Raw genomic sequence first — 15,510 nt, forward strand, 5'->3', positions numbered from 1 at the left:
CATATTTTGTTCATTCATCCATTATTTGAATGAACTTGGGTTGTTTCCACTGTTTGGGTTTTATGAACAATGCTGTTATAAACATTCATGTGTAATTTTGTGGGTGACATAAATTTTCGTTTCTCTTGGGTATACAACATAGGAGTGGAATTGCTGGGTCATATGGTGACTCTATGTTTACCCTTTTGAGGAACTTCCAGACTGTTTTCCACATCGACTGCACCGTTTTACATTTCCAGCAGCCAGTGTATGATGGTTTCATTTCCTCTACATCCAAGTCTACACTTGTTATTATCTGTCTTTTTAATTATAGGCATTCTACTGGGTAAGAAGAGGTATATATCTCACTGTGGTTTCGATTTGCATTTCCCTGATGGCTAATTATGTTGAGCATCTTGTTATGTGCTTATTAGCTATTTGTATATTTTCTTGGGACAAATGTCTATTCATATCCTTTTTCCCATTTTTTAATTGGGTAATTTATCTTTTTATTATTGAGCTGAAAGAGTTCTTTATATTTTCTAGATACAGGATCCTGATTAATATATAATTTGCAAATATTTTCTCTCACCTGGTGGATTGTCTTTTCACTTTGTTTTTTCCACTTTCTTGATGGTGACATTTGAAACACAAAATTTTTTAAATTTTGATGAAGTCCAATTGATTTATTTTTTGTTGCTTACACTTTTGGTGTTATGTCTAAGAAAGCTCTGCCCAAGCCAAGGTCATGAAGATCTACTCCTGTTATAATTTTAACTCTTAAATTTATTTCTGACTTTTCTTTAGTTGCAAATTAATACCACACTGATAGTACAAACACAAACACCCCATTTCCTTCCTTAGTACCAAAGTGCTTTTGTAGTCTAGGACTAGTCTAGCCTACGGCCAGAAACTATTTGTTCATGGGACTGTAATTTCTAGTATTAAACAAAGGCTTACCTATGGAATGTCACAGTGCCACAAATTAAGGAAATGTCTAAGGATAAAACTACCCTCCTTGCATTTTATAATCATAACTAGAGAATAAGATTTTACCATGAAACTTAAACTTAAGCAATCTCTACAGTCATATTCATAAGCTTAACTCTTTGGAAAATATAAATTTAATCGTTGCACTTATAACTACTGAGTCCACATGCTTTCATAGGATTCCTGTCATGCTTCCAATGTAACCATGACAGAGAAACTATAACTGAAGTAACAGAATTTAATTCAACTGAGATTTATTGAGGGCCTACTATATGCAAAGCATTATAGGAAGTGCTGAGATGACTAAGTCACAGTTCTTAACCTCAAGGTTATAATTTAGTGGGGATTAAGAAACAAAACAAAAAGAGAAATGATGTTTAGAGTCAGTCTTCCTGCAGGACCCTTAGGTCCTGAAGGACTTAATGAGGGCAAACCTCTCCCATTCTGAGGCTCAACAAATCCCTTGTCTCTATTCTGTGATCCAGCTCTAAATCACAGAGACACTCCTGAAAAGCTATGTAAATATTATATTTTTATTTTAAAAAATGATATATGTAAGGGAGCGAGGCAAGTTGCAGGAAGTCCTATATAACATGAAAGTCTTCCTGTAATGTAAGGAATACCCTTCCTCGCATGAATCTTTGTTTGCTCAAAGCAGGACTGCTCCCCACTGTTCCCTGTGGGACATACCAGATGGTTTCAACATTTAGCTTTTTTGAGTACCAAATGCTTTTCTGTGGGGCTCCTTTTTAATGTGTAGTTTCTGAGTTACATCAAAACCTGATTCTTTTTAAAGCTCCAATAAAACTGAATGTGCATATGTCTTCTAGTTTAACACAAGGTAACTAGTTTCCAGTTCTCTCTTAAGACATATTGGCATCCAAATCTACATTTCTCTGTTCTTTGTGCTTCCAACTCCCCACTTCTAGCATGCTAGAAACATCCTGTTGCTTCAGGTCAAATCAATGTTTATTTGATGGAATCAAAATTATGTGCTCTTCTACCAGAAAGAGAAATTGAAGAATATTTTGGCTGAGTTGTGTGGTTTATCCACAGTACCACATTCTGGTTTAAATGATTTCATCACTCGGTCAAGAGGCTGCCACAATTTCAGTGGTTTTGTAGTCACAGTCAATAAAGTAAAGGAAAAAACACACACAGTATTTACTTATATTCATGACTAAGCAAGTCTTGAAGGGAGCAGTTAGAAAGCTGCTTCAACAACTTAAAAAATGCACACAAAAATACTAATGACAGAAACCATTTATTCTGAGCTAGGAGAAGCAAAATAATCAATAAGGTTGTGAAAGAAGTTTTTGTCTAAATCAACTATGTCAGCCGAAACCGGTTTGGCTCAGTGGATAGAGTGTCGGCCTGCGGACTAAAGGGTCCCAGGTTCGATTCCAGTCAAGGGCATGTACCTTGGTTGCGGGCACATCCCCAGTAGGGAGTGTGCAGGAGGCAGCTGATAGATGTTTCTCTCTCATCGATGTTTCTAACTCTCTATCCCTCTCCCTTCCTCTCTGTAAAAAATCAATAAAATATATTTAAAAAAATAAAATAAAATAAATCAACTATGTCAGCTACTTAAATCCTATTTTAGACACCTAAGATAATAGACTTCACTTTAAAATTCTTTAGAAGATTTAGAGTAGGACAGATACTTTCTTTTTATGTCTTTGTCTTACCTTGTGGCCACAAGAGGGTAGCTGTGACACGGTGATGCCCAGGCATCCCTGGTCCATGGCATGCAGTCATAAAGCAGCAAATCCTTCTCAGTCACAGCCATGAGAACAGGTCTCCACTGTTGTCTTCCACCATCTAGTTTTGCCTGTTACAATGGTGAAATCCAGAAAGCAGAGCTAACTATAACGATATGTAATTATAAAAGTCCATTCAGTGGTGGTCTGACGTAGCAGGTCTCGAGTCTCCATTTGTTTCCCCATCCATATTTTCTAAACATCAGTATTTTTCAAATATTTTTGTAAGAAATATATTTTAAATACTTTGAATAACAAAGAATTTAAAAACCTGATTTAAATATTAAAAAAGAAATATTTTACATTACAACCCAATACACACACACATATACAAATAACTGAAAGTAAAAATTTCCAAAACAATACAATCCCTATATTTTATGCAGTGTACTCTGATCATTTATATTTTCAGTGTATTTTAACACTGATTCTTTTTTTTTTTTTTTTTTTTTATATTTTATTGATATTTTACAGAGAGGAAGGGAGAGGGACAGAGAGCCAGAAACATCGATGAGAGAGAAACATCGATCAGCTGCCTCCTGCACACCTCCCACTGGGGATGTGCCCGCAACCAAGGCACATGCCCCTGACCGGAATCGAACCCGGGACCCTTGAGTCCGCAGGCCGACGCTCTATCCACTGAGCCAAACCGGTTTCGGCTAACACTGATTCTTTAGCTCACTATCATCACAGTGACAGATGGCTTCAAGGAGAATTCAAATTGATGAATTTTTTGTCTCTTAAAGAGACATCTCAGAGCCCCTTTTCATTTTCTCCTCCTTAATGACTCTGAAGATAATCTGGACATGTTAGAGCACCTTAAGAATACATTTATAATCTGAAAAATGGCCTACGTGGTTCTGTTCTGTGTTACCACAACTACCACTCAGACTCTTTTCTCCTAGCTAGAGCCCCCAGCTGATTCCAGGAGTGGGAAATGAATTCCACCCAGTGAGGTGACCCTTGTTCTACTGTGTGCTGAAAGCACAAAAATACGTGACCTGACTTTCAGAATTCAAGCAAATTATTGTAGAAATCATTATACTTGTCTTATCAGTGAACCCAAATTTTCTAGGACTCTGTATTAGTCCATAGGTAACTGTAACGTCTGGAGGGAGAATGCCATCTCTAAATAGGTTCTCTAGATTCTTACGTTTTTGGGTCACAGGTACCCCAAAGGGATTTCTAGTTTATGTTCACTACTAAGTCTTTGTCTCTGAAATTGTTATGGATAATATTTCAAGGGGGAAAATAATGTAACATCTATCTTCCCACAGGGTTAAAATGATAATCTGATTTAAAAAAAATTATCTCCTAAGTTGTAAGAGGGAGATTTTGAAGGCTAGATCAGAGTATATGGATTTGGAAAACCTAAATGAAACGTATTTCTTCCCAAGGAAGATATTTTAGGCTCTAAAGGAAAACTGCTAATGTCAATAGAATATTCAATTTCAAGATAGAAAACTTTTTATTAAATTAAAAAAATTTAGCTCTCTTGAGTCCTTAGATTTTGGCAGAATATCTTTTCCCTTTTCTTCTTACCATTGGAGAATAAGAAAGCCTCAATTTAAGTCATTCTGTTTGCCTATTTGCCTTAACTTATAAAGATACTGTTTGCTTTTACTGGAGTCAAATGCTGCCTGCTGTATATAGCATGTGTTTTCAGTTGTGGTATCAGTGCAAGCAGCCTTGGGGCTCCACTATTGAGGTTATGGCTGGAGAAAAAAGGGACACTAATGTTAGGGTTTTTGTTTGCTTGTGTTTCAACACCCACACATCCATATGCCTGCATATACTCTGGCCAAATAAGACCCTTCTGCAAATTTTATTTTAGAATAAATAGAGTTGAATAGCATTAAAGATGAAAAAATACTAATAGTTATTACTCATTCCCTAAATCTCTTAATCTTATAAATCTTTTAGACAAGTGATGTACTTCTGTTCTTTCTTTATTTTTTATAATAGAAAACACAGAACAAACACTAAATAAACCATTTCACTAATACTACTTTGAGTCTTTACACATTTGGGGAATTATCAGGGACCAAGTAGGAACTGTGAGAACAAAGTTTTCTTTGGCTGTCTTGGCTTTTCTAACCTATACTCAAATGCTTAAAAATACTGATTTTATAGATAACTAATGTTCCCCCATTTGGTGCACTTAAAGAAAATTCCCTTTTAAGAATATAACCAACTAAAAGGTCAACTATCAGTCACGTAAAAATCAGTATCAATAAAGGACAGAAGTCCCTTTGCATAGAACAGATTATTTATCAGTTACCAAATATCTATATTATAGGTTATCCCTGTTTTAAGCAAACTCAATTTATGACAACGTGAAATAACAAAAAGGATAAACTATGGAGAAATCATTTAAAGTTAAATGATCCTTTCTTAATTCATTTGCCCCAAATGACTATGTTTTCCAAGTACAACTGGAACAGTTTCATTTATATGCAAGCTTTTCATGAGATGCACCTCTTGCCAAAAGAAATGCTTACCTACATTAAACAGGTTATATGATCTGAAATTATCTTGACTATTTTCCCACTCATAAACAATCTTAGGTCAGAAAAGGCTTTGGCATGTACCAAGTCCAACCTTTATAAGATACGTAAGCTCATAATACTTCTGAGAAATGGTATCCAATCTTGCTTCAACACCTTATTCTGAGAGTGATATTTAATTTGGGTAACCCAAACAACTATCTCAGAAAAGTAAAAATCAAGAGTATTTTAGAAACAGTACTTTAAATTAGTTCAGTGGTACTATTTTTATTTTATTTTATTTTTTTAACCACCACTAATCCTGGAGTTCTCCAATTAGATGCTACTATAGTTCATGATAAAGTATATTTTTGAAGATTTATTCTGGATAATTCCTATCCTTTAATACAATATAATGTGCTGACTTTATAAATACACATTTACAAGGATGAACAGTCCTTTCAATGCAGAGGAAAAGAACAGACATTGCTCTAGCACAGAGTCAAAGCCAAGGGAACTATAAAGCACACTTGGGTGTTCACTGTGCAATCAGTGGTACTATTTTTAAAGTGGCTGAAAATTTTCTTCTTAGTATTATTTCCCAACCTTAAAGTTGTCTTCTTAGACAAGATTTTATAATTAGTGACTTGTTTGCTTGCTTTTTGTATGTATATACAGAGACAAAGAAAAAAATTACTGCACTTGCATTATAATACAAAGCATGAGGCTAAATTCCCTGGTGGCAATCAAGATTTAGAAAAAGTGTGCTCCTGTCTTCCAGGAGCTCACAAATGAGTGAAGGAAACACACATAATACGGTTCATAAAAGACAGACTGATGAATTGGTGGCTTTATTTTTCTCCGACCTGTCTGTATGTAGCATAAACTATATTAAGTTCACTTAAAAAGTCTGGCAACTCTCAAACATTGCTGGGAATCTAAATTAGTTCAAGGCTGATGGAAGGCAATTTGGAAATATTTATCAAAATTACAAATGCACATACCCTTTGTGGTAGTTTAAAAATATGTCCTGACTGGCTGCTCAGTGGTTAGAGCCTTGGCCCTAAGGGTCTCAGGTTCAATTCCTGGTCAAGGGCAAGTACCTCGGTTACAGGTCCCCCAGCCCTGATGGGGGCACATGTGGGAGGCAACCAATCCATGTTTCTCTCGTTCTCCTCTCCTCCCACCCTTTCATTCTCTCTAGAAATCAAGTGCAAAAATATCATCTAATGAGGATTAAAAACAAAACAAAACTAAAAATATGCCCACAAATTCTTTACTACTCTTCCCCTTAAGAGGTGAAGCCCTTGGACTTAGTAACTCAGTTCTAATGAAAAGAGTAAAGCAGACTAGAGTAGAGGTCATAAAAGGCACTGTAGCTTCCACCTTGTTCTCTCTCTCAGATCATCACTCCGGGGGAAACCAGCAGCCATGTTTTGAGGACATTCAGGCAGCCCCGTGGAAAGGCCTGACGACTTCCGCAACAGGCAGCAAGAAACTGAGGCCTCCTGTCAACAGCCATGTGAATGAATCGTGCTGGAGGTGGACCTGCCAACCCGGTCAAGCCCTCAGATGACTGCCACCCTGGCTGACAGCTTGACAACAACTTCCTGAGGGATCCTGGGCCAGAACCACCTAGGCAAATTGTAAACAGATTCCTGATCCTTAGATACTGTGTAAGGTAAATGCTTATTATTTTAAAGCCACTAAGTCTTGGGGTAATTTATTATATAGCAATAGATAATTAATATACCTGTTGACTCAGCACTTCTGGGAGTTATCCTACAGATAGAGAATTATCCCCTATTCTCTGAATTGTCATTATCCAAACTCAGGAACTGATGTAAATTTCTCGATAAATCCCTTTCTGACCAAAGTTTTAATACTCACTAACACAAACTTATGAACCAAATACATTCAGATATGTGGGTTCCCTTGTTACCTGATTTATCTGAACTCAGAACCAGAGTTTGGACAGTACATGTTTAAAGAACAAACTACAAGGTTATTCATTGCAGCATCATTGATAATGGCAAAAGACAATAACAACAAAATTGGGAGTGTGCTTATTTAACTGCAATCACACAAAGGAAAAAAGAATGCCCTCTATTCATTGATATGGAAAGATCTTCAGGATATATTGTTTAATGAAAAAAAGAGCAAGGTATAAAATAGTGTGCATAATATGCTATCTTCTTTCATAAGAGAGGAAAAGAAGGATATATGTTCATATTTGCTTTTATTTGCATAGAGAAACTCTCAAACAAATTATTAGAAAGTAATGAAATTGATGACCTTTCTGGAGAATTGGGAGTGGGAACTAGGCGGATGGGGGATAGGAAAGAGAGTAAGACTTTTCACCTCTTAACTTTTTATTCTGATTTTTGAACTATGTGAATTATTACCTTTTAAAAATCATGAATATTTCTACCATTGCTGAAAGCACAAAAAATTGCAATTCAATGGTGTTTTTCAACTATTGCATAAAAAATAGAAACAATGATAAACATAACTAAAAAACTAAAACTTTCATAAGTCGTAAGTAGTTATACCATGATTTTCATTAGTTTCTTCCCTGTCTAGTTATTCTAATTATGCTCCCTAAAAATGATCACATATCTAAATATATATGGTTCTTAAGTTTGTGTTAGTGAGTAATATAAGTCTATGTCTAATTTATTATAATTATTTGAAATGTTCAAAAATTTCAGAGCTGAGAAAAATAGATTAGAATCCAAAATGGTCCACAACACAATCACTGAAAGTTACCAAACAAGATTGCCAGGACTCACAATAGATCTACCAACTCAAAACCCTTTTGAGATGGAAGCCAAGTTGGGGGGCGGGGAGGTGCGACCTGGGAAACTGTATTTAAAACACAAAACAAAAATAAAAGAATAAAACCACCCTGGGCTGATACTGCCTGCCCGCCCCCTTGCACACACATGAAGGAACGAGGATTCAAAGAGATGAAGGCACTTTTAAAAAGAGTTAAAACCAGTGAAAATCAGAACTAGCACTTGAACACTCTTCTTTGAACCCCAAGTCCAATCTTCTTTTTTATTTATTTATTTTTTAAAATATATTTTATTGATTTCTTACAGAGAGGAAGGGAGAGGGATAGAGAGTTAGAAATATCCATCGATCAGCTGCCTCTTGCACACCCTCTACTGGGGATGTGCCCACAACCAAGGTACATGCCCTTGACTGGAATCGAACTTGGGACCTTTCAGTCCGCAGGCCGATGCTCTATCCACTGAGCCAAACTGGTCAGGGCCCAGTCTTCTTTTTTAAAGTCCTTCTGGTTCAGCTGACAGTGATAGACCCAAAAGAAAAAGTATGTACCATACATCGCATAGAACTTTTAGCCTCCCTTACGTCAAACTTGGATTAAGTTCTTCCTTTCCCTTCGGCCGATAGCCACTTAGGTTCTCTTGTTTCTCTTCATTTTTCAGTTGGGGAAGACATTTGTCTAATGGCTTGTAAAATACTTTGTATATTTTATACTTTTCCCAGAGCAGGGGACTAAGCCTGCTGTTCCTAAAACTCTGTCAACAGACTAAAGTAGGGGTTGGGAAACTATGACTTGTGGGCCAAATGCAGCCCATTACTTGTTTTTGTAAATAAGTTTTATGGAAACACAGCCACACCTATTCATTTTCATATTGTCTATGACTGTTTTATTGCTACAATGGCAAGTAGTTGTGATACTATCTGGCCCTTTACAGAAACAGTTTGCTGATCCTGTTCTAAAATCATGAAAAGTATTCTCTGTCATTAAGAACAGAGATGATAAGAAAGAACCACTTTTTAGTTTGTTGTGATGATGATTATCATGATGGTCAGTTCTTCTGGTGGAGGTGATAATTAGCAATAAACAGCTAAATGGTAGGGAGGATAAACCAAAGATCTGCAATCCAGATGTCCAGACCTGACTGCATGATCAATATGAAATGGGAGAATCATCCTGGCTGTGAATGGCAACCCTGCCCTGCCGCCCAGCCTACCTGTTCTGCCAGCCAGGCAATATGCTTGACCTCCTTGCTGCCTCCTGCTGTACTGGTTGCACCAAGCATGGCGTTGAGTTCAGCCAACACCTGTGGGAGGAGAGCCATAATGTTGGTGTGGATAGCTACGAACCAGGAGTGTGCGGTGGCCGTATCCTTGCAGCGTAGGATCAACGTGTTCCTGCTATCGGGAGAATGTAGCTCTATCAATCTGTGTGGAAAAAGAAAACGAAAAAGTGAGCTAGATCAGAAGTCATCAAACCTGCCAGGGTTTAACACACATTATTGGGAATCTATTTTAATTTTACATTCCAGAATAGAGATGCTTTTTCCTAATTCCATAGTTTTCTCCAGTTCCAGAGAAAACCACATATGGAAAGATAATCATCAGAACGACTAACTGTTGGATCTCCTATTTCAATGTGTGAATATAATAACCTAAGAAGAGGGAACCTGTTGTATAGTCTATAATAGAACACTTCACTTTGTCTTAATTTCCATGCCAAAGAAATAGAAAGAAAGCTTGTTGAATCTGATGGGCACGTTGTAAAGAAGAAATAGATATTTTTAAAAGTATTTAGAAAATTCCTTTAGAAAACTATTGCTAGGTAAATAAAACCTACTGCCAAACAGTGAACTGAAATTTTGTGTGTAATAAAGGAAAGAGAAAATAGTTGAAGAATATGATTCCTTATGAAAATTTACAACTGTTTTTCAGTGTTTGAGTAACATTATATAATAAATCATCTACTGAGTCATAGTAGTAAAACAATTAAGAGCTCTTCAACTGTATGACTATTATTTGTTAACTAGTGGCCCAGAGCACGAAATTCGTGCACAGGGAGGGGGGGTGTCCCTCAGCCCAGCCTGCACCTTCTCCAATCTGGGACCCCTTGAGGGATGTTTGACTGCCGTTTACAGGGATTGGGCCATGGGGGTGTGGCCAGCCTGGGTGAGGAGCTGAGGGCTGTTGCCAGGCTGGCCACACCCCCTTCAGGGTGGGGGTCCCCACTGGGGTGTCTGGCCAGCCTGGGTGAGGGGCTGATGGCTGTTTGCAGGTTGGCCACAGCCCCTTCAGGGTGGGGATTCCTGCTGGGGTGCCTGGCCAGCCTGGGTGAGGGGCTGATGGCTGTTTGCATGCTGGCCAAGCCCCCAGCGGGGACCCTCACCCATGGGGGTGTGGCCAGTCTGGGTGAGGGGCTGATGGCTGTTTGCAGTCTGGCCACACTCCCCGGCGACCCAAGCTCCCAGCCCTCCTTTTTTTCTTTTCTTTTTTTTTCCAGTGTCTCCTTGAGCAGAAGCCAGGGCTGGCTGGATGCAGGTATCTGGGATTTATTTATCTTCTATAATTGAAACTTTGTAGCCTTGAGCAGAGGCCAGGGCCGGCTGGAAGTCTGGGTTGCCCCTGGCAACCCAGGCTCCCAGCCCCTCCTTGAGCAGAGGCCAGGGCCGACTGGAAGCAGGTATCTGGGATTTATTTATCTTCTATAATAGAAACTTTGTAACCTAGAGCCAAGGTCAGGCCGGCCAGAGTGGGTGGGAAAGTTGGCTTCCTCCATCACCGGGGGCAACCCAAGCCTCCTGCTCGCTCCAACTCTGTGGCCGCCACCACCTTTGTTGGGCTAATTTGCATACTTGCTCCTGATTGGCTGGTGGGTATAGCAGAGTGATGGTCAATTTGCATGTTTCTCTTTTATTAGTGTAGATGCTCAACTGAGAACAATTTATATACTTCAAAAGTAACCTTTTTTTAAAAGTACATTGAACAAATTCTGTACACAGCAATTTATTGGATACTGTTTTGTGTTTTGGCCAAAATTTTTGTCAAGATGACTTTAAAAAGTCAAATAAATAAATGACTAATATATATACACACTGTTGTGTTCTAACAGTTCTTTCAAAATGGAAAAGAAAAAGCTCTTAGGAGTGCTTCTCATGGTAGGATAGAAACTGATGAATTGCCACTGTCTTTCTAAAGACAGTTTTTGCTGCCTTGAAGCACGGCCATCAGATCCTACAACTTCTGCCAAAGATAAGCAGTTTACATGTACACTGGCATTTCTTTTTTTCTTCGTTAAAAAAATTTTTTAATTGATTTCTGAGAGAAAGGGAGAGGAAGAGAGAGATAGAAACATCACTGATGAGAGAGAATCATGGATCAGCTGCCTCCTGCACACCCCCTACAAGGAATTGAGCCCGCAACCCAGGCATGTGCCCTGACAGGAAATCGAAACATTACCTCCTGGTTCATAGGTCAACGCTCAACCACTGAGCAATACCGGCCGGGCTACACTGGCATTTCTGCCTTGAATTCCTCTCATTTGCCAAATATTTAAATGTGTCACATTTAATATGGCAAATATTCTCTCTCATTTGAACACTGGTTAGTCTATCTTTCTTAAACACATTTATTGAGCACCTACTCTACATACCAGATACTGTGGTAGATATTGCTATTGGCGATAAAGAGATGAAAAAAAATAGTCTCTTCCCTCACTGGGTCTCTAGTCTAATGGGGAAGGCAGAAAATTAAACAACTAACACACAATTACGTATTTCCTAAAGCCTATTGCAGGTTATAAAAAGTGCTTCTATTAAGGACTATGAAGACTACTAGGAAGTTCTTATCTAAAAAAGGCACTCTGAAGATGGTAGTGGCAAAGCAGAACTGCGATGGAGGCCTCTCTACCTCTGGCCACCTCCCCCAAGCAGGTATTATGCTATGAGACAGGTTATAAACACATCTACCTGCACCTATCTACTCACCCACTCACATGCCTTCCCAATGGAGTTAGCCATCTAGTAAATCATCCAAGGAGCATGACTGCTGGATCATATATGGTAAGAACCTGCCAAGGTGTCTTCCAAAGTAGCCGGATCATCTGACATTTCCACCAGCATCAAGTAAGAGTTCCTGTTGCTCTAGACCTGGATGGGTGGCTCAGTTGGTTGGAGCGTCATCCTATACACCAAAAAGTTGGGGGTTCAAATCCTGGTCAGGGCACTTATCTGGGTTGCAAGTTCAATCCTCAGTTGGGGTACATGAGGAAGGCAACTGATCAATGTTTCTTTCCATTGAGATATTTCTTTCTCTCTCTCTAAATCAGTGGAAATATATCCTCAGGTGAGGATTAAAAAGAGTTACTGTTGCCCTGATTTTAGACATCCTAATAGGTATGTAGCAGTATCTCACTGTTTTGATTTGCAATTCTCTAATGACATATGATGATGTTGAGGTCTTTTCATATGCTAATTTGCCACCTGTGTTTCTTTCTCTTCTGGTAAGGTGTCTGTTCAGATCTGTTGCCCATTTTTTAAATTGGGTTGGCTTCTTAATGTTGAGCTTTAAGAATTTTTTGTTTATTTGGGTACCAGTCCTTTATCTGATCGGCATTTTACAAAGATTTTTCTCCCATTCTGTGGCTTCTTTTCATTCTGTAATGGTGTATGATGGTTAATTTTATGTGTCATCCTTAACTAAAGAATGACCAGATCACTGTTAAAACATTATTTCTGGGTGTATCTGTGGGTGTTTCCGGGAGACATTAGCATTTGAACCAGTAGACTACGTAAGAATGGCCCTCACCAACTTGGGGAATGAATAGAACAAAAAGGTGGAGGAAGGGAAAATTTGCTGTTTGCTTGAGTTGGGACATCCACCTTCTTTTATCCTCGCACACTGACACTCCTGATCCATGGGCCTTTGAACTCAGACTGAATTACACCACTGACTTTCCTATTTCGTCAACTTGCAGACAGCGGATCATGGGACTTCTTGGACTCCATAATTGCATGAGCCCATTCCTAAAATTAATCTATTTCTATCTATCCATCCATCCATCCATCCATCCATCCATCCATCCATCTTTTCTATTGTTCTGTTTCTCTGGAGAACCCTAATAAACAGTGCCTTTTATAGAGCAGAAGTTTTTAATTTTAATAAAGGTCAACTTATAAAATTTTTCTTTTATGTACTGTGAATTTGGTGTTGTAGCTAAGAAGTCATCAGGAACCTTTAAAAGGAATTTTTTTAAAAAGCATAATCCTACACGCTCATGGAGAAAAGAAGAGAAGCACTACAAAATTTTGGAAATTGGCAATCAGACAGAGGAGTTAAATGATGTATCAGACCTAAAAAAAAGTGGGGAGAGCCAACTCCCAGCCAATCCATGGTGTAGAATCCCAAAGAGGCTGAGAAATTGGAGGCACCAGGTACCTCTGACAGTAGGAATAAAGCACACAGTTAAAATAAAGGGTCTGGCTGAAAGCCTGTTTCAGCATTCCCCACACACAGAGGCCAGTGACTACCCCACCCTCAAACCAGCAAAAGGTTCAAACCCACACTCATCTCACTTAACTGGATGGAAGAGCCGGTGATGTCCTTAACCCGGATCCTCTAGCGCGCTGATTGCTTTCTAAAGGGGCTAATTATTCCTACCTGGCTGCTTTGGACTCCCTGTAACCAGCTTAACATCCTTTAGACACATGCTAAAAGTTCAGTTGTAAAACCATGACAAGAAATTTCTTTCACTCCTCCTCCTGGCCTACTTAGCACTACAGATAGGAATCAGTTCATCCTTCTCTGGGTACAAAACGTTCACCTTCTGAAAAGGCCTTTTCACCTCATACAGTTCCTGACAGTCTCTCAGACACATCTCCTTCAACAGCCTCTGAACTCTGAAAATCCTAACATCAAAGACCCTAGTTATTAATAACTGGGGAAATGGAAAGTAAGTCTGTTATAAAATAAAATTAAGCTTGATTAACAAAGTCCAGTGGGCTGGAAAAAGGTGAAAACAGGCAATAAATTAGTTCTCAGGGCAGGATCACCGGTTTTTCATGAAAAGAGAAATTTTGCAGTGTTTTTTAAAAAAAGGGATTGTGAAATAGCAAATTAAATGAGAAGAAACAGAAAAGAAACTCCAAAATTCTGATGGTTCTAGGATACAGAAGAATCTGCCTTTGAAGAGGACGCTCCCCTACACCTGATAAAGGGGATAACGTATTTCCTAAAGCCTATTGCTGTTTTAAAAGAAAAATCCATATGAAAACTCTCCTAACAAAAATTTTGAGGCAGTCTGCCAGTAATTGTTTAGGTCCACAGGAGAGAGGAGGAAACAGCTAGAGTGTGAACAGTTTTGGCTTCTAGTCAAACCACTGAGGATTTCCTGAGAAATGCAATTCCATTCCGATCATATGAATCAAATCAATATCTAGATACACAGAAGCATAGGATTCTATAAGTCTAACCTGCTTATTTCTTCCGTTTAGTAAAGTCTTTGACATAACTTATGTGCTCAATTCAGTAATAATCATATTGTTTTATGTGTCATAAAGCCAAAATTTACCTTTTACATGGAAAACAGCCAATGTGAAGATGAACAAGACATTGTGAACCAACTCTAAGGAAACAGATGTACGTTTCCGAAAAGTAGTGTTTAAGAACACCTTGTCCTTGCTAAACTCCACACTGCCCACACGGCTGTTTGCTAAGGAATGGGCTCATGTTCTCTCCCTGAACGTCATCATTATTTATTTAGCTTTCACTTTCCAGAATTAACTGTTTATAACTATCAGAAGCATCTAGTGAGGTCTTGAGAACTCAAGGTGGAGGAAGAGAATAAACTTCCTCCTCCTTATTTACTCATTCTGATGGTCAGCACTTTTTTTTCAGCTCTGGATAGTGAATATGAAACTAAATAAAAGTAGTAAAACAGAAGAAAAGGATGCTTTCCTCTTGTGTCAAATACCTTCTTCATTTAGAAGGTAAAAGATGAACCACAAAGAGATTCCTACATACCTATCAGAATAGTTTATATTGAAAAGACTGACATCACCAATGCTGGCAAGGATGAGAAGCAACAGAAACTCTCCTACACTGGTGGTGGGAATGTAAAATGGCACAACCACTTTGGGAAAAAGTCTGGCAGTTTTTTAAAAAACTAAACATAAACCTATCCCTTGACCCAGCAATTCCACTTCTTAGAATTTACCCAAGAGAAATGAAAGTGTATGCCCACAAAAAGAGTTATAGAAAAATATTCACAATAGCCCTGGCTGGTTTTGCTCAGTGGTTAGAGTGTCAGTCCACAGATCAAAGGGTCTCTCTCTCTCTCCCTTCTTCCTCCCTTCCACTCTCTCTAGAAATCAATGGGAAAAATATCCTCAGGTGAGGATTAAAAAAAATATTCACATAACTTTATTAATATCAGCTCCAAACTGGAAACAGTGCAGGTATCCATCAGTACAAAAATAAAGATAAAATGTGATACATTCATACAACACAAT

At 38.4% G+C, this 15,510-nt stretch overlaps 1 protein-coding gene across 1 annotated transcript in view; it reads right to left on the bottom strand.

Moving 5' to 3' along the window:
* The window catches only part of SNTB2 (syntrophin beta 2), a gene marked incomplete at its 5' end in the record, with an annotated part of 93,919 nt that overhangs the window by 29,099 nt on the left and 49,310 nt on the right, over window positions 1-15,510 (bottom strand). The window contains 2 exons of the mRNA XM_080645659.1: window positions 2,658-2,800; window positions 9,223-9,433. Coding sequence (XP_080501785.1) covers window positions 2,658-2,800; window positions 9,223-9,433 — 354 coding nt within the window. The remainder of the gene's footprint in view (window positions 1-2,657; window positions 2,801-9,222; window positions 9,434-15,510) is intronic.

The sequence above is a fragment of the Plecotus auritus genome, assembly GCF_963455305.1.
Source record: "Plecotus auritus genome assembly, chromosome: 10".
Lineage (NCBI taxonomy): Eukaryota > Metazoa > Chordata > Mammalia > Chiroptera > Vespertilionidae > Plecotus > Plecotus auritus.